Source organism: Linepithema humile, chromosome 1 (assembly GCF_040581485.1).
Source record: "Linepithema humile isolate Giens D197 chromosome 1, Lhum_UNIL_v1.0, whole genome shotgun sequence".
NCBI classification, from domain to species: domain Eukaryota; kingdom Metazoa; phylum Arthropoda; class Insecta; order Hymenoptera; family Formicidae; genus Linepithema; species Linepithema humile.
The window spans coordinates 10,472,429-10,498,223 of NC_090128.1; the positions used below are offsets into that span (position 1 = coordinate 10,472,429).

General features: G+C 43.1%; 1 protein-coding gene across 4 annotated transcripts in view; it reads left to right on the plus strand.

Annotated features, from left to right (window-relative positions):
* The window catches only part of LOC105677193 (kin of IRRE-like protein 1), a 337,620-nt gene that overhangs the window by 137,906 nt on the left and 173,919 nt on the right, over positions 1–25,795 (plus strand). For all 4 annotated transcript variants that reach the window (XM_012375624.2, XM_012375623.2, XM_067347905.1 and 1 more), the window contains one exon: positions 16,795–16,924. In XM_012375624.2, coding sequence (XP_012231047.1) covers positions 16,795–16,924 — 130 coding nt within the window. The remainder of the gene's footprint in view (positions 1–16,794; positions 16,925–25,795) is intronic.

Sequence of the window (25,795 nt, forward strand, 5' to 3'; positions counted from 1 at the left end):
ATGGGTAGATGCCTGGGTGCTAGCTGATACCGGCTAGCAGGGAGCATGTTGAAAGCATTAGGAAGTTTCTTGCAGCCCCCGTCGGTAGAAATTAGAGGCAATCATTCTCGGCTTAACCGATGCACGGTTCGAACGGTTTTGTTCGCGTCCCACCCCTCGAAGAATACGAGCTCGTCCTTTCTAATAACGGCAACCCGTGCATCATCGCTTGCGAGACACCGCAATGGTTTTGCGAATGTTGCGCGATACTGTTCCATAAAATATAAGACACTAGCGTCAATTTTCGAAAATACTGATATATTCCAATTATTTATAAAACACTGCATATATAGTCACACACATGCATAATTTAAAAAATTTATATGGATTTATAATCCTCACAATATATGCGTTTATTATTTATTAAAACTATCAGATATATAATTTTAGAAAGAAAAATTTAAATAACGTTTTAATAACGAAGATAGAGATTTTTAGTGCAAATATTGTGCAAATATTGTGATAGAATGCTAACAGTGATTTGTGACGAATGCATTAATAAAAGATAAATAAAGTGATCCAAACGCGAGTAAAAGTTTTCACGAATTTAAACTTATACGATATGTTATTGTTGATTAAAAATGATTAAAACCGTTCTGCAATTGTAAAATTGTCAACATTTTAATTTTAGTGGTTTATCTTTTCTATATGTAGAAATCTTGCAATATAACCCGAAACGTTCTATTTGAATATCTTGTGCTAGTTAGGTATGCCAAGTTCATCCAACTAACGACCTCGATTTCTCCTTAATTAAATACAATTCCACTTATAGAAATCTTTGCACGCGCTTCGTCTAAACTTCTTTTATACTAAATTACATTTACTTCAAGAGGTTAAAGCACTTTTATTTGAAAACTTTTATACATCTATTCTTAATACAACTGGAAATATTAATGCATATCACATGAAATTAAAAGGATTATAAATATAAAATGAGCAATTTCAATTCAAGCACGCTTAATAATAGACTTCTTATATTTAAAAAAAGAAAATTTCTTGAATTTTTGAACGTGTATAAAAACATAATATATATTCAGATTAACGGGTTATAATTTTATAAAGTAATTCGCGATAACATAACTTTTCTACATTATCACGATTATTATTTTCTAATAAATAAACTTATATTAAAATAAAATACACATGTACTAAACAAATATTTTCCTCGCATTTTCTCGCAAATATTTTCCGAGGAAAATTGTACGAGGACACTCCAATAATTTGTGTTAGAACTTTTGAAATGTTTGGCGAAGTGTCTCTTTCACAGTGCGACAAACGCGTCACAACGGCAACGCATGTCGTAACATTGCGGTGACGCTGAAGTAATGCGAGAACGACCAGAACGGACGAGCCGGAAATAAATGCCCGACGCGCTGCACCTCGTCACTAACGCAGATTACTAAGGTAGACCATCGGATGTGGAACGAGGGGAGACTCGCCTGTTACCTCTGGAAACGTGGAAAGCGTGAAAGATCGCTTTCCTGCGCGAAAGTACTTTCCATTTAATCACGCGGCGTACTATCCAGTACGTCTGGCTCGGCGGCAACGGCGTTAATTGAATTAGAGAATGGAATTAAGTTAACAATTTCGTCTCCGAAATAACCCGACTTCTACGACCCCGGCAATTATCTGTAACCGACTCGCGTAGCCATCATGTAGCCGTGGTTATAGCGCCCGGGTGCTGTATTCAGCGCGGCCGGATGTATGACCCGTTGCCGTTATTCGAGCCATATATCTTTTCCGCCTTAGCCGAGTCCGGTATTAAATAATCCGATAGCGTACTTTTAACGTGGACGGCGCCAAGAATACCGCCGTGCGATATATCGAAGATGGGGGCGGCGCACGTCCACATGTACGTACGTACCGCCGCGCAGAGTAACGAGCACTTACGCTGATGAAATTACATTTAGAATTCCGTTGAAACTTCTCCGCGACTCGCGCAATCGTACACGGCGATTGTATGTATCCCGTGGACGCGTGTATAGATCTGCACGCCGAGCGTTTTCATTCTTTCCCCATCTCTGCTTATCCATTTGCCGGCGATGACTTTATTTACTTTTAATTACATCTTGACGATAAAATATTCTCACTTCAAATTTGGATTAGATGTTGCCTGAAGATGCTGCCGCGATAGTTCACTTTTTATCATGCCTAATGACTGATATCGCTCGAGATCGAAAAGATATCGCTGCGCGAAACGAAATTATGGGTCAGCGTGAAGCTTTCCACGTGACTCAATTAGAGCCGCACGAGTAAATGATCGTCCAACTTGCGCGATCGTGTTATATATGACTGCTACTGATTAATAGATAATTTTTAACATCATTTGTTATAAATTTTTTCATATTGAACGCGCGTATTACCTTGTTATGAAATTACAACCATATTACGTGGAAGGATATACGATAGTACACGACGGCTACAAATGTCCATTATGTTCGCTCCGGCAATTGTGGTATCGTTTCGCTGTAATGGAAAGTCGAAGTATCATATAATGTATCATTTATATTATTACTAAACATTCTATTAAATGCAGCTTGACGGTTTCGTTTTAATGATACACGTATTATTGAGAATTTATCAAAGATATTTCATCGATTGCGTTATTATTATTTATATCTTTCTCTCCATCGAATGAAAAGTAGGTGAAAACAAAAATTTATGAATTTTAAACTTCGATAAGCGACATTAATAATAACCGAAGAATTGGAGCACTTAAGATTTCATTAATCGCACTTTTATCGGAACTAATTCAACAAAATTGTTCTATATCGAGGAACTAAATTGGGTAATCTTTCAAATGGTGGAAATAATTTGTTAAAATGTCTGTCAAATTGATTTGATACATATGAAAACCGAGCGAAGCGCGATGCGATGCGACGTCGTAGCGTGATTTCGCGAATATCAACGCGCGGATAAAACGCACATGTTTGAAGCATATCCGCGCAAATACACGGAGGTCACACGGTCGTTGGCATTACGTCTACACGGAACGAATCGTGACGTTATCTCCGACGATGGAATTAATTATTGGGAAACGGCGGACGGTCAATTATTCACGGTTTTAATTAACACCGGAATATTTCTACTGCGTTTGAATATTGTTTCCAAATATAGTTTAATGTCATCGGCGCGTAATATTGTCCAATTGTCGTACATCATATTGCCGCGTTCCGCATTATCTTCGTTTATCATTTATGCACATTGTCTCAAAATCGAAGCTATAATATCGCCGATCAGCGATTGAAAATATCGTTCGGATTAATTGATGCCGGAAACGGTGCGTTATTTTCAGCAGGAAGTTGTACTTTTGCGCGTGCGACTGCGCGCGAAAACGAAATATTCTGTCAAAAGGCAGGCAACATTGGGCAGCAAGTTACGCTGACGCGAATCGACTGTTATCGCGTGACCGTAATGGTGGAACAAAACTTTTTAACGGTTCGACCGTTCTCACTGAATCCGGACGATCACTGAATTCGCGCGAAATCCATATTTGACATGTTTTACTGGCGAAAAGCGGAAATATCAGCGGGTTGCACACGCGCGCACGAGTGGGGACATTTAGCGATTCGATTCCGCTCCTCGACATTGAACGCGAAAAATGTATTGAGTTGTTTTTTTTTCTCATACAAATCAAGCGTGGAAGAGCTTTCCCGCGCGAGAGAAAGAGAGAGCCGAAAATAACACTTGTCGTTGCAACTGTTCGCTGTTGTAATAATTACCGCGTCGCGATTTTTTTCTACATCGCGAATTGTGCGAAAGACTTTATAATTACATGAAACGAGGCGCAATTACGGCGGGGAAAGAAATGGAATGGAACCGAGAGTCATATTTGAAGTAAGCAGAGTCGCTTATTGCACCCGCTGCTGTGGTTACCATTCTGGCGTGCTACAACGGCATATGGGGAGAATAAAATTGCACGCCGGCATCTTTGAATGCGGGTCGAGATGATCGTGTTTTCCGGAGAAAACAAAATAATAAAGGCAAGCCGGTGGAAGCAAACAAGCTAACTCGTACACTCCTCGATAACCTCGTGTTGCGCTACTTGGTATCGACTAAACGGCAATCTTATGGGTTCTATTTGTTACACTTTTTCCGTTCGTAAATAAATTATAATTTTCTTAAACTAAATTTTTTAAGAAATTTTTTAGAATTTTTAAACTGGAAAGGAAAGTAAAATTCATATTTATATTATAGAAAAAAAATAATCCTTTGTGAAATGATGAAAAAGACAACATTTTTATAAAATATTTGCGATTGACAGATAAAATATCATCCTAAATTTAAAAATAAAGATACACAAAATTATTTGATTTGTATGTAATTGATAAAATACGTTAATCGAATCGATTAAATTGATAGAATTAATAAATTGCATTAATTATTATGCATTGCTGTTGGCAAAAAATGATAGCTCAATGATATTTATATTGAACATTATAGACATTTTAACCACGTTCTAAATTTCTTCTTTGAAAACATGACTCTGTTTTGACATGACTCTGTTTCGTTCCATTGAGTGTTTCAACAACTTGAGTGATAGCAGGACGAAAATTCGTTGTAACCGAATCTCTGATGTTTGCAACGCACAGTCTGCGCCAGAACAGTCACAATAGGTGACATTATCAAGCACGGGATTTGTAGGTGGGAGCGCTCGGTCGGGGGTTTGGCCGCCTCTATCTACCTCGCTTCAGGTCGGATATTTGCTAGTTAAGTGACGGTATTGACGCGTGCGACAAGCAAATACCAATATGCCGCCGTCGGGCATCCGTACATACATATCTACCAACTAGACGGCGATCAAACAATTACATTCGTTCGAGCTCTGGAAGCCAGATTGTCAGGAAAATTTGGTGACTGCAGCGTTGCTGCGTTTTTGATACTACTGCTACACGCATTTTATTTTATCCCGACTATAAAAAAAAAAAAAGAAAGAGTACACACACACATTGATCGTCGCAGGATTTTGCGAAAGTATTTTCTTGCTCGTGCTTGAAAAGCACATTTTCGACTTCGAGTGAAATTTTCGGGAAAAAATCACCTCTAAAATATCTTTAACCGAAGATAGCTGCCGGATTGTGTTTCGCGAAGAAAAACAAAGATCGGGAGATTGTTAATAAGCGAGCAATGAAGCGCTTCTTGAAAATCGGGCGCGTCACTAGACCCGCGTGTAAAAACTTTCCGAACGACGTCGGCTACAGACTTTATGAATCTTGTAAGAAAGTTCGTCGAGCCACTTTCGCAAAACACATAATCCGATCTGACGAAAATGTATACTCGATATTAATAATATTACGAAGATATTAATAAATAACAACGAAATTATTCTACAATGTAGATCTTATATTAATCACATCTTAATCTCACATTTATTGCACTGAAAATATTGTATTACAACGCGAAATATAGAAAGCTGAAATAATTTAATTTTAAGCTGAATAGTAATTTAATTATTATTTAGTTCTATGTATTTCTTTGACGTGCAGTCCGCAATATGGAAAATTAGATTTACCGCTAATTAATAAGCAAGAATAATAAAAAATTGGTTCACGGTTGCACAAGGAAATAATTAATTCTCATCCGTTAGAATTGATGTGAACGTATATATCTGCCGTATCTGCAATCTGCGTTTGTTCTGCTTATCCGCACCCTTTCGCTCGTTGAAGTATAATCGACCGCAAGATCATGGCGTTATTTCTAAAGTAGTCGTAAACTCGATCTGCGATTCGCCGCGGATCCTGAATTCTCTTTTCTTACGTGAATTACTTCAGGCGGAGTTTACAAACATTATTTAAAGTTTTCGAAGAACGCTCGCGAGAAGTCCACTCTTCTCTACTACTCTTTTCTCCTTTCACTCCTTTCATTGCGCTTTCCTCCTCGCTATGCCCTAACGATCTCTCAAGTAGTCCTCCAGCGCTAATATTCTTTATCCAGAACGAATTCAATCTCGCGCTGTCGACCAACGTTCGCATTTATCTCGCACCAAGAAATGTGTGTCCGCGATTGTTCTGTGAAGCGAGCTTATCAGATATCCCGAAGCGAGTTTATCTGTATATTTCTCTTTGATTTGTCATCAAAAACAATCGCAGTAAATCGTGCAATGCAATTATCTTTCTCGTTAGCTATTCTCGTGTGTAATGCCCTTGAAGGAAGAAGTTGCGCCAAAGCATCCTTTCAATTCACTTAGGTGCTTCCACCAGGTCTATGCCCTTTTTCCCTCCATGACAAACTGGCGAACTTCTTGGCTGACTCTTCTTCAGCATCCGACAACGAGGCGGGTGGCGCTCATTTGCCGCCAATTCCGTCCCTCCGCGATGATAATAAAGGAAACGGCCGGAACAGAGAAATGTCTTCGACGGCTTTCATTAATGCCCGTCGATTAGATTTGCAACGAAAGTACGTTAATTAAAGATATCTTAAATACGTTCACCACCTGCTTCTTTCTCTTTCTCTCTCTCTCGTTCTCCCTTTCTCGTCTGCGGATTCCGACCTGAAACTCGGCCAGCAGTTAAAATCTGTTAAATGATCGCCTTTGCGCGCTTCACCGCTGCAGTCGCAAACTATTGGACTTTTAATGAGCCCCGATAGATTTCTATTCTCCGTTTTCTTTCCGTGAACATTATTTATGCATCGGATAGATTTCTTTTTGCTGTTCGCCGAAAAATCTTTATCAAATTATTCCGACAATATTACCTCGTCGTTTCTGCATGCAATCTGCGCTCCGCATCGATCAAAAGTCATTGCTTCAACTTGATTATAAACTATTGTGAATCTCGATACTCTCGAGGAATGATTCCGCCGGTCGAACGATAATTCGAAATCGGTCATTCGCGTCGCCAGCGGCCAAAGTTATAATCCACTGGCCATGAATCCGCCGTGAAGATCGGTTCCATCCCGCAAAGGTTTCGCGCGAATTATACGAGGTCGGGGACGTGAGAGGAGCGCTTTGATCCTCGGTCAAAGGCCAACGTCTCCGAAGGGAGTGCAATGTTACGTGGGTCCCTTGGCCCATTGTGGCTCCCATTGTTGCGCAAACTACATTACAACCGGAAGTGGCCGCGACCTCCCTTCCGTGGCTCGTAACTCAGTGTCTCGCGGGCTGACGCCGGGCGTTGCACAATGCAACAGCAACAGCGCGCTACGCCGGCAACGCCGACGTCAGACGTCGCGGCACGAGCGACGCTGGGACGCCGTAACGTTCGTCGCATTACGGGACGTTATACGTCGCATCAATGCCGAGGTGCCGTACGTCCACACTCCTACCGGTTACGTGCTGCCGTTCGAAACGTGCCTTTCCGCACGTGTCGGCGGGAGGAAATTAATCACGCGATCCGACAACGCTTGCGGTCAGAAAACGCAAGTGAGAATTGCTCCCCGCTGCGCGAGACAATGCGTTCACGAGTAATGATCTATTCGTATGATAATTCGCAATGCCGTTTCAAATGGCGGAGAACGCAACAAAGTGTGACCTCATAATCCCGCTGCCTTGAGATTTAATCCTGTCTCGATAGATCTGCTTGACCTGTTTTATTTTTTTTTAGTTACGGTCGATTTTGCAGGTGTTGAATTTTTAAATCTCATCAGTTGTCAATTTTCTTTTTAAGTAGGTCAATGTAAAAAAGAAATGAATATATGTTTGAGTAAAATATGTTAAAATGGGTTTATTTGAGCTCAATTGAAATACTCTTGTATATAAAATGAATAGCACATATTATATTATACAGGATAAAAAATATTCGCAATTTTCAAATTGTTATGCATAAATCATTAAAAATCGTGTTAATGAAAAATTGAACAGCATAGTTATAATATGTACAATATAAAATATTTGTTAAAATTTTTAGCAGATCAGTTCATGGCAGATTACTTCGATTCAGAAAAAGGAAATCCACATTTTGCCGGATAACGGCTGTCATAATAGATCTGGAATTAATCTGTGAATTTAAGTTTACATTGTTCTTCTGCAATAAAAGATAAATTTCTCTTTTACAACATGCAGGATCGGATATTAGCTCTGTATGTTCAAAGATGCATTGTCTGGCTAATGACTTATTGATGTGAGCATGTTGACGGTCCCATAATCATCCGCTTATCGGATTTGCAGTAGGTTTAGACACATTGTCTCATACATCAATTGACATCGATGTCGCACAAGATGTCAGTTTCGCCAAAAATTATTTTGAGTATAAAAATTGTTTTCTTTTTCTTCGCCGATAGAGAAAAATTTTGTAATATTTTAGATCTTTTTTAAGCCATTTTTATGTTTTCAAATCTGTTTGCGAGAGCGTATGTAAGTTTTACGTGCGGTTTTTGGTTCTCAAGCTTCTTTGCACCTATCGTGCATGTCCGACACCCTTCGCGGCGGTAGTCATCACCCACGAAAGGGACCAGTCCTCAGGCAACAATGCGGATCTCGTGGGGTAAGGATCTATTAATAATTCCAGAGCGACGTCGTTACGCTGTAAGCGCACCGCCGCTGCAGCTCGAGGGGTAGATAGAGACAGCTGAGAGAGAGCGAGAGAGAGAGAGAGAGAGAGAGTTGGAGAGACTGGAATGGCGGTAAGGGCGGAAGTGGGGTAGCTAAGCGATTCGTTCTACTCTCCGGAGGCCGACCTCTCAATTAGCCTGCTTTCCTGCAAACTACGACTCCCCTGCGATGTAGCGATGCGCCGGCAGGCCGCTCAGAACCTGGCAGCGTGTTTTCAGGATATCCTGATTCTCTTGATTCAGCTGGTAAATCGGCGCGAAACGCCCGAGGTGCGTCCGTAATCCGCCGGACCTGCGGAAATCCGTGATTGCGGTACAAAGTGAACTAAGTTTTTGGGAAATTCGATAATATCGCGTTTGTTTGAAACTTTTAAAGCTGTCGGTGCTTGATGCTGGATGTAACAATAAATCTCGAAACTTGGTTTGGGCAAGATAAATCGTTATCATTGTTCAACATTACGTAATTCTTTTAACCACTTCTGCTTCTTTATCCAAGCATTTTTACATTTCTATAATTTATCATTTTATGTGGAAAATGTAGAAATGCGAAGTTCTTGGCTTAACTCTTAGCTGCATAAATATGTAGATCTGTAAACGTAAAACAGTAAGAAACAGAGAGAGAGAGAGAGAGAGAGAGAGAGAGGGAGAGAAAGAGAGAGAGAGAGAGAAAGAGAGTACGTAGCGAAACAAATGGCTGAAGCCACATGAGGAATATAACACGCTCGAAATCCGAATTGCCCCATACGATTCCAGCGCGCACGGTCGCCATTGCCCCGACGCTCGTAGATGGCCCATGAGATTCTCGGCGGAAGTGGAACGTGTTACCGTACCTCATCGCAACTAACCATCGAGTCCGGCTAAGCCCATATCATCCACCTGGATCCACTCGCGCGCCGAGGCGACTCCCTATTATTTTTCATTCGGCGAAATCGAAGCTTCAGCCGGTCCCAGACGAGGGGCCAGTTAATCCACTCTTTCGTCGAATTTTACGAGTGTAGCCGGGAAGCAGTCGACGCCGCTGCCGCTGCCGAACCGGCTCGCTCGTAAACGTCCTAATTAATTTTACGCGGTTCGGCTTTACGGAGGTTTAACGCTGCGACTCGATGGCTGCCGGGGAGTTCGCAGGGGCCAAGCTTTTCCGCGATACCCGGCCGCCCCCCTGCCGGCTCTATCTATCTACCTACCTACCCCCAAGGATCTCCCTTTTTCCCCTCCCTTCCCCCCCTCCCCCTCCGTACACCCCGAAGAACCGTACCAAGTTTAATCCCTGCGGTATGGAGCCGACGGGAACTTTCACGAGGCGGCTCTCTGCACCGAGTTCAGCCAAGACAAAGCGCGACCCGGTCCAATGAATTCCCTTTCGCTCTCCGCAGCCGGTGTTTTGTCGACCGAGGAAATTATTTGCCAACAGGTCGGTCGGTGCAGTTGACAAGAAAAATCGAGGACACTTGTCCGATATGGCGCAACATGGGGGATTAAATTCCTCGAGAGGTGTAAAGTATTTTGTGTGTTTGTGTGGGAAGGATTATTGAATGTGAATATAAAGAAACGTAATATGTAATATAATAGTTTTATAAATTTTTCATAATACTTTTTTATAATAACATTTGTATATTGTAGGAAGAATTATCAATTCACACAGTTATGAAACAAATCGGAACAGTTCGATGAAATAATTTTAGATCCGTGACATTTCGCTTTATAAAATATTTGTCTGTGAGATTTCAAATGCAGACTGTTCTAAATAGATGGTCTTGTGCAACGATGTATTGTTATTTTTTCATTTTTTTATATGGATGGAAAGGCTTGCTTTGAGATGCATCGTTTTTTTATATAAATAGTACATATTTGATTTATAATCGTATTTATGTAAAAGTGTATTTAATATATGATTATACCGAGAATATTTTGAAAAATTCCGAAGTAGGTTTTTGAAATTTGCATTAGAAATAAACACGAAATAATATTGCCGTATGCTTTATGGCAACTGGAAATACCGCTGATGTAGATTTAAAGATATCATAGCTCTCTAGTACTGCACTACCCTTTGTTATCAATTTTGCATCAACATGCGTCCATATCAAGAAAGTGTATTTTCAAAGATATTCAAGAGGAATGATACAGACCTGCGTATCGTATGCACAATACGTTTCTCATACATATCAATTCGGACGAAGATTCTGTATCAGGAAACCGTTGTTGTGGAACCTGTGGAATCGTTTCCTATGGTGCTTCGTAGTCGCACACCAATGAAGCGTCGGTGGAAAACGCACTCAGGATCCCCGCGACCGCACCCTACGCGATCGCAGGGAAATTCCATCCTTTTAAAGCGATCTTCTCTATTCAGGACGCCTGAGTGAAATAAAAGCAAGGCGACCCGCGGAACGGAAGCTCGGCCGTCGTTGACGGCGCGGTTGAATCTTTGTCGCGCAAAATGCAAAGGTATAAAGTGTCGACGGAGCGTCGCGGGTGTGCGCTACCGTTGCGTCGCCGACCCTTGGTAAAGACGTTTGAATTTTATGAAACGTCGACGAGGGATTCGACGAAAATATGTAAATACGCAATAAAGCGTAAGCCCGGCTCCGTCGTTCTGTCGCCGCCACTTTCGCTGCATCGTCCTCGCCGACCCTCCAATCCTGACGTCACCCCTTCCAATCCTGCGAGCCACAACCGCGAGGTGGAAATCCCGGTGTGCGGAGATCTCGCGTGCGCGCTACGCCCGGCTTCACTGATTCTCCACCGCGAATTCCAAGACAAAGACAGCCGCGGTGGTTGCGGGTTTTACGGACTGCCTGGGCTTTTCGCCCCGGCTCTATTCTCCGACGTCGCGCCACGGAATTACGTCCACGTATCGTGCCCAAAAGCCACGCTAAAATTCGTCCTGCGGGAAGGCTTGTGGCGCAAAATTCGCAAGCGTCACAAGATGAATGTGAAAATCGGGAAACGTCGTGCGCGTTAGCTTCGAAATATTCGTAGATTCTGCCGTTTTGAAAGCGGTAGATTTCCAAATGGCATCCGCGGTAACTTAGCGTCCGCCCGAACTGCGTTAAAAGAGTCTCGAAACTCGTTCGGTAATTCCTTCCGATTTATGAGCGATGAGTTTTTACCGGCGGAATTTCGAACGAGTCTTCGCCATTAAAACTTGGCGCGGAGGGAACGTTCTCCGCGCAAACAATAGATTCTTCATGCCATGCCCGGGCTCCGTGAATCTTGGAGGCAAAAACTCGCGGAACTGCATTTCCTTTATTTTCCACCTCGGCGCGACGACCGTGGAGAATTAAGAAACTGATTAACGCAGTCGCTAATTTGTCCTAGCTCGGCGCTGCCCTTTAACTTAATACGACACGAAGTAGACGCGAAGAAGAAGAGGTGGGCGCGCGCGCGCGCGCGCGGGGACAATGAGCGTAGACAATGGTGAGGCTGATACGCTTAGTGGAAGCAAACGGGTTTGCCAAGTTGAAGAGAGAGACCACCCCCCGCAGGAGTGTTCCGGGGGTAGCAAGAGGGTGTTCGGGACACTTAACTACTCCTAAATAACGGACCCACCGCCGCGCTTCGGTCGCTATTCGTAGATCCGTCCGACCGAACCAACTACTGCCCGTAATGCGACGAAAGTGCTTCTATTGCGAGCTAATTCGCGACAGGTACATTAACCTGACTGAAGATGCGTATTGAATTTTAATTACAGCGGTCGGTTTGTTACAGCGAAATTATATTCAAGTCCGCTCTTAATCTTGAATTCTCCTTTAAGTTCGCAAATTGCGCGCCACGGCATCTTTTCCAAGCTTATGAACAATATTTGCGAAATATACAAAGTATTCGACGCGCGTATATTTTTTCACGACTGTCTCTATTTGCGTTTCTTGAAAAATTCATGCTTCGAGGCGACACGCCGTGTGTCGCAACTTGCATGCGATGCCGCGATATCATCCATTAACGTATATCCGGACCCGAGCGATTAGAATGTAATGGTGACGTCGATACACAGCGACATGATCAATCTATGTCGTCCCGGAGATTTATGAAAATACTTGCTTTCACTGTCATGTCGTGGCTTGGCTTGGAAGACGCCGAGGTATAAGTTCAGAAAAGTTCACGCGAAAATCCCCCGGGGAGAACACAACGGACTTCGACGTCCACCTACGAGTCTTGCTCCCTTTACTTTCTTTTTTTTCGACCGGAAACTTTGGGTTCAATCTTCTCTGCACCACATGCTGCGCGATATTAACGGAATAGAAGGGGGGAAAAAAGAATGAAAGAATGAGAAGTGACATTCTGAAAATGTTCCGGGACGAGTTACATTAAGATCATGACTTTGATCTCTCGCTTCTCGTTAGCAATTAATGCCTCCCACGGCGAAGTTTTTGTTGGAAGTTTTCATTATTCACGCGGTTCTACAGCAAATGTAATGGTGTGGCATTATTAATAGAATTATGTAACTCTTCTCCGCACTGCCATCTCTGTCTCTCTCTCTCTCTCTCTCTCTCTCTCTCTCGTGCGCGCGCGCGCGCGCTGTAATTACGCCCGCGAAGCTGCCGAGCGGGTGCTGTTAATTATTAACGAAGACATCATTCTGAAACGCGCGAGTGACAACGTCATGGCGATGTAACCGAACATCTGTCGTCGTCGGTGTGGTGGTATAATCAAGCGTGTTAAAAACGCGTCGCGTGAGCGGCAAACGTCACATGTCCGTTACGTTTCACACAGACGCGACATATCCGCCTTCCTTCTCTGCTGGTATTGACTAAACTTTTTCGAGCTCTCCTTCGCACAAGTTGAAACTTTATGGCATTCAATTAGACATCGCTTTAGAGCCGTCCGCATTTTTGCGGGTTTGCGCCTTTTTCAAGCACAGCAAATGGACTTGAAGACTACTTTCGGTATACTTTAATTCTACCGTCACAAAGGATGTCCGAAAGTTTCACAACTCTCGTCGTTATTCCGGCCACTCTTTTCGCATCGAACGTATGCGCGATTGAACGCGGCGATCGCATTAATGGGAAACAATCTCCGTCGATCGGCGCAAACGATCGAGATCTTCTTTGACGCGCGACAGAAAATTGAACGAAAAACTTGTCCAATCAACGTTACGACGCGCATCACCGCGCCGCGCCGATACCGATTTCGCGACACGGTAAACTCGAAACTCGAGTCCTCTTTCTCCCCCTCCGTCGTACGTTCGGAAACGCGGGACTGAATGCAATTTGGATCGATAATGAATTCATTAAATGCGTTTCGGATGCGACACGACCATCGTCCGCCATTAGCGCGCCGCTGGACATTTCGACCAGCGCCTCGGGTCTTTGAGGGTTAATTGCGGACGTGTTGCGGAATTCCATTAATCGAAACGGCTTTCAAGGCTCCTTTGGTATTTAAACTGCACACGCGCTTACACGCGTCGACAGGTCGATGATCCATCGGCAATTGCTTTCGTGTTCGCCAATCTAAAGATCATATACAAATATGTAATCAACGCAAGTAAGCGCAGATTCAGCGCTGTAGGATAATATTTAATCCTCCGAAATTAATAGATACTCGCGGCGTAAAGCACTGTTAATATCGGCGTCGTTACGCAGATCAATAATTCTCGACAGCCCTCGTTATTTTACCGATTTTACCGAAACGCAATTAAATAGTAAAATGCACGAGAGACTGTTGTCGCAAATAACAAGTTCCTTCTTTTAACAGAACGTTGCAGTTCGCCTTTTCTGAAATCTGGTCACGCTGCCGAACGTTTGAATTTATCAACGGCTAAACAACACGTAAAAACAAAATGCTAAACCGACCGCGAGTCGCGCAAGACACGTACATGAAATCGTAACGAATCCACGAAGGTTTCTTGCATTTCCCAGGCGCAATAGCGCGAGCTTGCTGGCGTTGTTGGAGCACCGCGGCAACGACAACAACTCCGTTAACCGAAGGGGAGGTAAACGGCTTGTTGCGCGTCGACGAAGCCCATTTTATACCTTGGAAAAAGCGGGAATTCAAATGAGCACCGTTACGCCGGGGCGTTTATATGATAAAGAGTCGCCCTTAAACAATATTTATACCCGTCGTTGGAGCCGGAGGCATGCAATAAATACTAAGCCTATGCTAATCTTTATACTTGTCCCTTGCTTGCGCTGATAAGGTTTTTTAAAATTCCATCTTAAGCATCCAGGAAACGTGAGTGGCCGGTTAAAGTAAGTGTCACGTCCTTCTACCGATTATTGACAAGAGTTAAAAATGAAAAAACTCTGTCGCTGGAGTTAATAAAATAAAAGCTCTCTCTCTCTAGTTTTTAGTAAATTTGTTTTAAATTTTGCATTTTATATTTTACCGTTTCCGAGTCAAGTAATGTAATTTGATATACATATTATTAAATATTTTTTTTATTAAATATTTTTACATCAAAATTAAAATAATTTTACAATAAGAATAATAATATGCGTACTTAATTTTCTTGCATTTATGGATATCGTATTTTGTGACCCGGTTTATCTAACAACGGAGATATCTCGCAGCCTGTCATTTTGCTTGGCATTTTGACGAGACATTTCGACGATCCATGCGAGCAGTCTGACACTTTTGAAATAATATCCTGTATTGTTAAAAGGATTTATTTTAACATTTTGTGATATTATATCATAAAAAAACAAAAAAGTGAAAATCATTCTTCATTAAAAGCGGACAGAAAAATGTTAAAAACATAGATATTATCGTGAAGTAATTTGTTCATAAATACGAGAAGATCAATTTAATATTACAATATTGATATAAAAAAGTTTGAACGATGGTTTTTTATGTCGTTGTCCTTTTTGAAAGGAGATACTTCATCTTTGTTAAATTTTGACGGTAGGAGCTTGCAACGACTCGGTTCTCGCGTACGACAAATCAGAAGCGACGAGGCGAGACGCGGTCGATTTCTTTCTCGAGTCGGTCAGCAACAAAAAGTAACGCGAGGGTGTCCTGCGCTACAGGCGCACCGGCGGCGTCACGGCACTTGTATCTCCCAGCTTTTCTCTCCGTGCAGGGTAGCGACTTCAGGGTGCGCTCGTCACGCGGGAGGAGAACGAGGGCAGCCGACCGAATCGAATGGAAACTCGTTTCTTGGAAATAGCCTACCTGAAATTTACGGAAGGAATTGGCCTTCCCGTGCGATCTGACCAACGAGCTATCCACTTACTCGAATCGGTCCAGCCGGATTGTGCCTCCGGCGAACGAGACAGAGAGAGAGAGAGAGAGAGAGAGAGAGAGAGAGAGAGAGAGAGAGAGAGAGAGAGAGAGGAAATGAGAGAGTTGCTGCGACCTCTACGACCAAACAGTCGGGGATGTGTCTCGCGGAAGCGGAATTTCATAAGCCGAATCTCTTAATCCCATCGCGCCCCGATTTCACGTATCGTCTCATCGCAGCTGATCGCGACAGGCGAACCGTCGGTATTTCCGATATCGGCTTGGACGCGAATATCACTTATCGATTTACACGCGTATCTATATTGGTCCTTGTGAATTCTCATTGGGAAAAGTGTTCGCAAAATTTGTTCTTGGTTGCGAAGACCCGGTGCTCTGTATCTGCTTCGAAGATTAGAGATATTCTCATATAGATTTCTGCGAAGTATAGAAAAATATAAATAAGGAATTTTTGTTTTCCCAGAACAAATTCTTAAATATGGCTTATAAGCAAGCAAGCTATGTTTAATATTACCATATATTTTGTGATATGTTTATATGCATATACAAATATAGTTTGCTTATACAGATTAGGATTCGGACAAAAGATTCGAACGTATCGTATGTTCGAACTATTTGAATAATCTAAAGCAAAGAAATGAGTTTGTGTGGACAGTCCGAATAGTAGAATAGTCCGTCTACAATGGTAATTCTGAAAATTCAAACAGTTCGGACATTACAGCCTTTAAAAATAACAGTCCTTTATTCTTGCCTAACTGTATGCAGATGTCAATTTCCGAACTTTCTATGCTGAAGTTAGTTTGAACAGTTTGAAAAGAGTCTACAGCTTGAAAACTCTGAACTATTTGACGTTCTATCTTGAGATCGAAACTGTCCGTACCATTCAACGTGAAATTTGAAATTTCTGAATATAAAGGTATATACTTTATATGACTGAGTCCGTTAGAGCTCGTCGGTAAAAGAAATTTACTCCTTTTTATTTCTTATTATATTTCTTGCTACACATTCATTGCTCTGCGACCTTAAGCTCTTTAATTTCTTTTTCTGTCTGTGAGAAAGGTAAAACGACAATGAAACGAACAAAACGTCTATTTTCAGTTCCATTGGTGAACATTAGCGTGGTGGAAGGAAGGCCTGCCGAATTACCGTGCGACATAACTCCGCCCGGCGAGGACACGCTGCACATGGTTTTCTGGTTTAAAGACGAAGCTGGAGTACCGCTATACACGTGAGTCTGCAATCTTGTTCTTGCCGCATGCAAAATCACCGTGAAATTAGCATTTGCAGAATTGTGCATTCTGTGTAACAATTGTAGTCTTCAAGTAAGCAACGAAACATGTAAAAGATATTCGCAACAATAACTCTTACGAGCCTTTTGATACATTTTAAACAAATATATTCGAATTTAATGATTATCAGTAAATATCATCATTAATTAAATTGAAAAGTCAAAAGAGACATGAAGCATGATATTCCACATATCAATAGAACATTATTTCTAAATTGTTGGCTTCATATTTTTTAAATGCGCTAATGCTGAATTTACGAGTGATTGCGGAAAATTTCATCCTTATTTGCTTTTGGAAAGCAAAGAATTTAATGCAAGTATTTGATGAGGCATACGTAGTTTATATGATGCACGATTCACCACAATTTAAATAGGCGTTGATGATGCTCCGCGAAGAAAGAGGGAGAGAGAAAATTCGATTTATCGTCTTACCGATTTGTTCGTTACGTCACTAAAGAATACCGAATACTCTAAGAATTTACGGTCCTCGCGACTAATATGTAGTAAAGCCGCCCCTATATTGCAGCGCTCTTTTCCATTACGACACCGCGGTGCGAATTCACCTTCCGTTATTAAACGTACATCACCACTCGCTCGTTCGTGTTCCGCCGTTTCCGACCGAAATTCCTTTCCACATTCCATATCCCCAATGTTCTCCCTTACGAATGAGCGGCTCCCGAATTATATGGAACGCCCGTCACGTATGATTCCTTTTTTCCTCGCTAACGTTTGCTTCAGCGAGGCTCGGGACGAAAATCATTTTGCGAATGCACGTGCTTGTTATAAGTATCTACATGAATGCAGCTTCCAAGTTTACAGAGGATTGCTTACATCGCCAATAATACTTACGCGATAATAGTTAAAATTTTAACGACGCGGAAAATTCGCTCAATTAAGCGCAATGCTCCCGCTGATATCATCTCGTTTGTTTGGCGGCGCGTTTCGAAGCGTGGATCGTGCGCGGGTACGCTATTAACCCGTATGCCGACCTCTTCAATATTTTTCGATCCACGCGGATTGAAGACAAACAGTGTGTTCCGACGAAACGCAAATAGAGGTCGGAAACGCTTAACCCGTTCACGGTAACGAATACATACGTATCGTATATCTGACGCGCGCACTTTTCCCTGCCGGCCTTTGCCGCCACTCGTGCACGCAATCCCTCGAACGGTGTTTTCTTCGTTTTCTAACTGCTCGATCCGTCGTCGTCAAATCGATACTGTCGGAAACGCCCGGGGGAAAACGAGTCCTTAAACGTGTTTCCGCTCCCCAACACAATCGAATGTGTAATCAACTGCCGCAACGACTCGGGATTTGGTGAATTAAATTTGACGCTGAAAAGTAACAAGATTTTACTTTTTACTAAATTTAAGATATTTAAGTTTCCGATAAAATTACATATTGTAAGTATTACATTTTAAAGAAAAAAATGTTGGTGTCTAATATTTTTTAAATTTAAAACTAGTCGTTTAATTATAAATTATTTTACGGGCGCTACTCCTTTCGAAGAAAATGAGTTTCAGGATGTTCCTCAATGTTTGCTCAAATTTTCGTACAAACTTTAAGCGCTGTATGCAGCGCCTAAACGCGCGCGCCCCTAATGAGAATCAGAACGCTGCACAATCAACTTCCGCGTGGCGTGTAATTATGGCGTGTCAATAAATTTCAATCTACGAGCGTAAGAGGTGGTTTGTTGCACGGTGATCGGAGCTGCCCGATGTTTCCGAGATTTAGTTTGGCAGCTTTATCGACGTATAATTGATGATAAACGTTGGTGACGCCTCTCTCCGCTATTCTCCCGTCGTCATTATTTCGGAGAGTTTGCAAGTATATTATAATAAATTTTATTATATACGTGTCCGTTTTCGCCGCTCGACGTCGTGCTATATCGCGCGTAAAAACATCGGTCAAAAAACGCCGCTTAATTTTCTTCCGCTATACATTAGAGCAATTCTGTTGGCGTTTATCTAAGTGTCTGCCTGTCTTTATTAAGTTAACTGTTCCGAGCGTTTTCAAAATAATGCGATAAATGAATAAACTCAATATACGTGTTATTTTTCCCTATAAACTGACAATGACTTAATTACTACGACTGCTATTTTTGGAAGGCGTTTAAAATCTCCATTCAAGTGCGAAGATAGCGCGCTTAGCGGAAAAACAATTATCGAAATGATAAGGTGTACTTTCAAAGAATGCGCGCGATATTCCCGGCATACTTAATGCTGAGAGAAGCGACTTCTCGCGATATTTAATTTCCCAGCTGCACCTTTCCAGATACAAGTACTCCGCGAGCAATTTCGTTGCGGGTCGTTGCGTTACGGTGTTCAAAGTACCGAATTAAAGTCTTGATGAAACATAATTGGGGGTGCCGGTATCGGTATATGTATCTTTCGTACACCTATTCCTCCGAGACGCCGTTTTCCCGGAGGCTATCCAGCGTAACGATTATTACGGAAGAAAGCGACGAAGCGGCGAGGGAAGGAGCGCCGCGAGCCCGCCGCCACCATTCGTCCCTATTCGTCCCAGGACGACTTACAATTGCGGCCCGCCTCTCGCGCTCGTTCCCGCTTGCACCGCGCCGCGGGAGTCTAATGGCGACGACGTTTGTCGTGGCAAATGAGAGTAAATGGCGCTAATATAGAAACTTTTTCGCTGCGACGCGCGCACACATACAATCGTAGGCTTTCGTGCGGTTCGAACATTTCTCACGCGGCGCGCGACTCGAGATCAAAAAACGATTTCAGATCTCTCGATTTGCGACAGGCACGAGGGCGCGACCGCCCGCGGAGCGGGTAATTTCTCGCGAGTTGTTAATAGATTAAGTTTAAAAACTGCGTGTTTCGGCGCGATTTGTAAAAAGTCGCGCGTCACCGACGCGACGGTGGCGAAGACGCGCTTTGCCCGCGATAAATCGAATCGGAGATATGAAAATTTTTGAGGCATTGTGAATATTAATATTAGAGCTCGAAGATTTCTTTAATACGCTCAGAGATCAAAGCTCTTTAATCATGATGCAAGGACGTGAATAGAAAGGCGCGAACGACCGACTTTCTTGATGATTCTTATCCGCGAATAAGAAATTTCTCACGATGAATTTGCACGAGTTGCATTCAGCAGCGGCGTTTTGGCAACGACCTGGTTGCGCGACGTTAAAAATTCTCGCGTTGCACAAAAAAAAGAACATAATTTTTGCTGACGCTTTTATTTGGCCGGAGTTGTATAACACGCTTATGTCATGTATGCGAGATGTACGATGTAAATCTATTGCGGGAAGAGCTAAATGCAGCCGAGATATACATTTAGCTTTCGCGTGCATTTATTTTTCTCGCAAACACACCTCGATGACTGCTGAATAGATGTTATATGATTTACTTTCGTGCGATTTTTCCCCAAAAATATCTAGAGAGTAATATTAATACTCGTTCACTATATCACCGTGGCGTCCGTTTCACATACGCGATAGGACGTAATGAAATCGGGTGAAATATCTCATTCGCGAAATACGACGGGGCGGAATAAAGGTGGAATTAGTGCGTCGCAAAACATATTGAAAAACTTGGGTCGAGTCGAACGATCTGACGTAGCCACGCGTATTCCGCTTTTACGATTTCGCGCGCTGACGTTCCTTATCTGCGAAAACGGCCCGGGAAAATCTTTGTCGCGGTGATAAACAGGATGGCATTTTCACAACATCGCGCGCAACACGGCCGACGCGATACGATGTATTCCGACGACGTCAGCTCTTTTGCGCGACTTTACACGCAGCGACGACGAGGTTCTTTACGGGCGTGGCGAGCGACGTAAACGCATCTTGCTGACCGGCGCGAGCACTTAACCCGTTGTTTATCGGCGCCATCTCATTAGGGAAGTATTCCGAGGCTCGTGGACATATCAATGTTGCGTGCGAGCGCGCGGAGGAGGAGTCACTAATTATAACATACCATGCGAGGAAGGCACGGTATGCGAGCTATGCGCGCGGCCGAAAGCATCTCTCCCTCCCTCCCTCCTCGCGCTCACCCCCGCCGCACCCCTCGCGTCGTGTACACACCGACGCGACGTCGTTACATCGACGCCGTGTGCCTATCTCGCCGTGTTATCAAATATTTATGCTCGTCCACTTGCATCGCGATGCGCCCCGAGTCCTTTGTCCACTTTGTGTACGCGCCGAAGGGTGGCTCACCTCGATCTTTCCAAGCGCTTTTTCTCTGTGCGGGGGTCAAACTCGTTTAGGGCGCGCTCCAGGTGGCCTCAGGTAGCCTTAGATCAGCGCCGAGGCATCGATCTTCCCAAATTCAATTTCGCCACACTGCTCTCTCAGCGACAGTTTATCGATCTCTTTTGTTTCGCCCCGTCGATTTATATCAGGTCAAGTTTCATTCGGAGGAGTTTATATTTTCTGTCTCGAAAAGAGAACGCGTTGGATAGTCGCAAAAGCTGGTTTTCAGAAATAATCCGACGAATAATTAAGTCGATTATCGTCATTAAAAGTTTCGCGATGTTTCCACATAACGTCTCGCCAGTAGGAGAGAGAGTACAGTGACACATCGAGAGAGAAGGCACGCTATTACTGTGACGGCGAATAGCCTGAATGCGTTGCGCGTAATCAAACGATATCATAAATTCGGACGAGCCGTCGCACTTTCTCGCAACAGCCGTCCGTGCGTGCGAGCCGGAAGCTCGTCTAACGATGAAATTCCACGAGAGAAATGCTTTATCCTACGCGCTGCATTATACAGCTCGCTGTTTCCTCCGCGACGGACGTCAATTTTCCAATGATTACAGTAATCTTTGGTTCCGCCGTTGTGTTCGACAGTAATCTGATTAATTATCAATTCGGCCGTACATTGCATGTCTCTATTCCAGCGTGTGCTTTCGCAGTATTATTTCTATGCGGATATCGCGTGCATCGCGTAAATGATCGACAACTAACGATTACGACAGTAATGAAAACAATGGCCGTGATGATAATGTTGTAATTAAATACATCTTGTTAGCCCGATGAATGTACGGATAAAACTATCTCATCGTAACTTATACAGTTTTCTGTCAGATTTAACACGCGGTCGGGTCACTGCACTCGACACGAAGTTAGTCATGTGTCACACATTTGCGGCTAAAACGGTATTCATAGTGCTCTAATATTAAGACTCTTTTTCACGCACGAAATATTTATAATAACTGACGACCGGATGCGATTAGTTTTTAAAGTGTCTTGCGGCAGACGGATTCTTGAAATAGGTCGATCTTTATCTCGTGCGACATCAAACTTCTTTAGATTCGCCATCGATAATTCAAAAAGGACAGTCGATGTTTCCGTCTCAGGTATTGCTAGGCTATTTGAGCGAGCATTTCAGGATTTGGCTTCTGTGTGACAGCCTCATAAGCCGACGAATTAACCTTTGACGTCAAGCTCGAGGTAGATGCTGCTGCCGCGATCGATCGACCTGGCTTGCACCTGTTTCGCAATATTCGCTTTTTCGTCGATTGTAGTCACACAAAATTGCCAGGCACTTTCAATATATTCACTTCGAATTACGTTCATGCACAATTGCGTCGAATAAAATATGATTAATTGCGCGCGAATCGAGGCGTGAAAAATTCATCGATAGAGTACAAGCGCCGCTCACGTGTAGTACGGAAAGATAGTAACAAACTCGCAGAATTATTAAAATATCTTCCGGAACGCATTATATGATTGTCTTTTTCGGTGCTTTTATCGACTAGTTTATATATGAATAGATCGCGACGTTGTAAAATAAAATGAAAGTCAAAGTGAATTTAGAAATCACTTTTCGCGATTTCCTATTCGCGAGAAAATAAGAAAAGAGATCGGAGAATTTTAATGCGCCCCGAGTTTCTCCGCGGATCCGAAATTTGAGACGATCTGGAACTACCGAAATTTCCATCATAAAATCGCTGGCCGATTACATACCTGGCGGGACCGAGGGCAGAATTCGGTTAGCAGGAAGTCGAGAGCAGAAAGGAAGACCTTTTGGCGAAAACCAGGCCGTGAATCTTGGGGATTCATCCCTGGATTACGAGGCGTGTGGAAACTGTCCAGGGGTCGTGGCCCTGGGCCGTGCTCCCGGGGGTTGTAGGTCAGAAGCTACGACTGCCCTGTATGCACTCCCGAGAATTCAGAGCCCGAGTCTCTTTGTTCGGTATCCGCGATTATACGTAGGTAATTTTTGACAATTGCGACGGTCGCGACGCCGCGATAAAGTTTACTCGCGACGCGGTCGGTCACGCGATAAAATCCCGATGTTTGCGACAATAACTTCCGGCCGATCGCTAACGCTCACGCAGATTATAACATTATCGCAGCTACGTGCCCAGATTCGATCAGATTTATTGTTTACATTCGTAAATCTGATTAATCGTAACTACGGTAATTAACGACACACCGTAGTTGCACGCACAAGCGCCCGTGAAAATTGCGCTGAATTTCTATGTCGTGACTGTAGATGCGCAGTCAATGGTTTAATAAACTTATATTAATATCCGTCGCACTCGCACGCGTGTATAGCCGCCGCGGAACACAATAGGCACGAAAGCCGATATCAGGTCCAAATCCCAATCGAGCCGTAGTTTAAGGGACACGCCGTATCCTGCCATATTTCTTACAAATTCCATAAATCAACGTATCCTCACGTCCCGGTCGTTATCTCGCCCGCCGGCTTTGCTCTTTTATCCTCCTTTTCTCCGGCGGTCTCTTTTTTTTTCCTCTTCCTTCCAGCAAGACACCCTCGGCATTATGCGGCAAATAAGCGGTAACAACGAGCGGCCGGCTCGCTCTCTCGCCACCGCCGCCAAGCGCCACCATAATTAAGAAGCTTGCAGTGTGTACTCGCGGCTGTATACAGCGGACTGTATATCGAGTTTACACCGTAACGCGACCTGCACACGCGCTCCATGTGCTGCGGTGCCCGTGAGTCTCGTCGTGCGGCGAGATTCACGCATACATACATCGCTCCCGGAGCGATCGCTCGAGTGCACGCGCGTGCAAAGGGGGTGCTTATTGATGGTCGGGTGGACGGTGGCGTGCAGGTCGAACGAACCCACGGTCGGCATGCAACCGAGCCTAACCGCCACCGCCAACACTATCATCCTCGCGGAATAGATTATATATAGAATAATACCGAGATTCGAATCATATAATGCCTGCGGAACCTCCGGCCTGCGGTCTCTCGAAATCAAGCCCCGGTGCCGCCGCCGTCACCACCCACCCCCGCCGTCTACACCGCGTACGCGCGCTCCTTGGGCACGAAACCGACCAGATGAATGAGTTTAATGGTCGCCCGTGTCGATATCGGGAACGGTGATCGCTGGAAACGCCGCGATGCCTTTTTGTCGAAATTCTTCCTCGCAAATTAAAATCCCCGACCGTATAATCGACTGGCACTGAAGAATTTTCGCCGAGAGAGAAGAGCAATTTTTCATATAATTTGTCTTTAAGTTTATCTACTACGAGGAAGTATGAATAAAATTTTAATTAGTTTTTTTTATGATATCTTGGTATATATAGACGCTTTGGCGGAAAATTAGTTATTGACTGAACACAAATATAATTAACGTGAATTATATTTACAAAGATAAATTTTGTTGGAAAAAATCATATGAATTATTCTATTGGAATGAATAATTTGAAAATGTACTTAGTTAGAAAATGATATTTTCCTTGAAACTTTGAAAGTTTTTTGTTCTATAAATATCAACTTCAATATTTAATCAAGAATTTTCAGCAAAAATATAAAATAAAAATAAAAATATAAAAATTGATTTTTCCAAAATTACAATTATAATCTTAAGAAATTAAGAAAAGTATATATAAATTAATCGTCATTATTTCGATTCTTGCGACTAATCAATTTCTTTTTATTATCTTTGTATTTTTTTACGCTAGTTGAGTCTGTCGCGTTGAAATAAAACACTTGGGGTTTAGATGTGTAAAAGACTAGCGATGCTGATGCACGACGACGATTCTCGTGGTGTGGCCACTCCCATTGCGAGCATTCGCGACACTGTGATCCGTCAAAACTTTAATTGCGCCTCGTGAATTACACGAGGGCATCCCTACTGTTCTTGTAATCGCGGGCCCGTCGGATTGTTTTAGCCTTTGGCCGCGGTTCGTATGTGTTTGCTCGTAAAGTGTTTTACGTTACGCTTCTCGTTTCCCACGAAATGCGAAATAGTGTGAAGGATTGTTGCCAGTGCGTAACCAGAGGCCGGTTAGCATTTCTGCGGCGCAATGCGCGAGATGTTTTCCCGTTTATTTTTTTTTTCTTTTTTTTTGCGACGCGTTTTCAGCGTCGTTTCTTCCCGAGATTCCGTAAACTGTCTGCGAAACTTGCGTTCCATTTAACTTTTATCGCGCAGGCTTTATTTCGACAATACGCTTCTTGATGGTCGACAATAAAGAGTCTTGATTGAGACTGCCGGACAATCGAGCGTAATACTAAAGGAGTTTCCATTCGACTACTTCCTATTTCAAATATTATTTTCCCGTGAATTTTATTGCGTCGATTTCGTGGCATCGTTCATTGCGAATTGACTGCAAGACTGTCGTTATCGCCGTCGCAATAACAATAATAATGGCTACACTGCCGTATGAAATTCCTGACGGCGAGATCAGACGAATGCAATAAATGCGAGCTGAAACGAGATATATGTCGAGATAAAGTTTTGATACTTGGACGACCCTCTACGCGGTGTGATGCGGCGGAAGTTCGCGGCGTGTAAGTGATAAATTGTTCCTTCCTTACAGAATTATGCTGTTTCACGCGAGATTATTGTTCGGGCCGGGAAGAATCG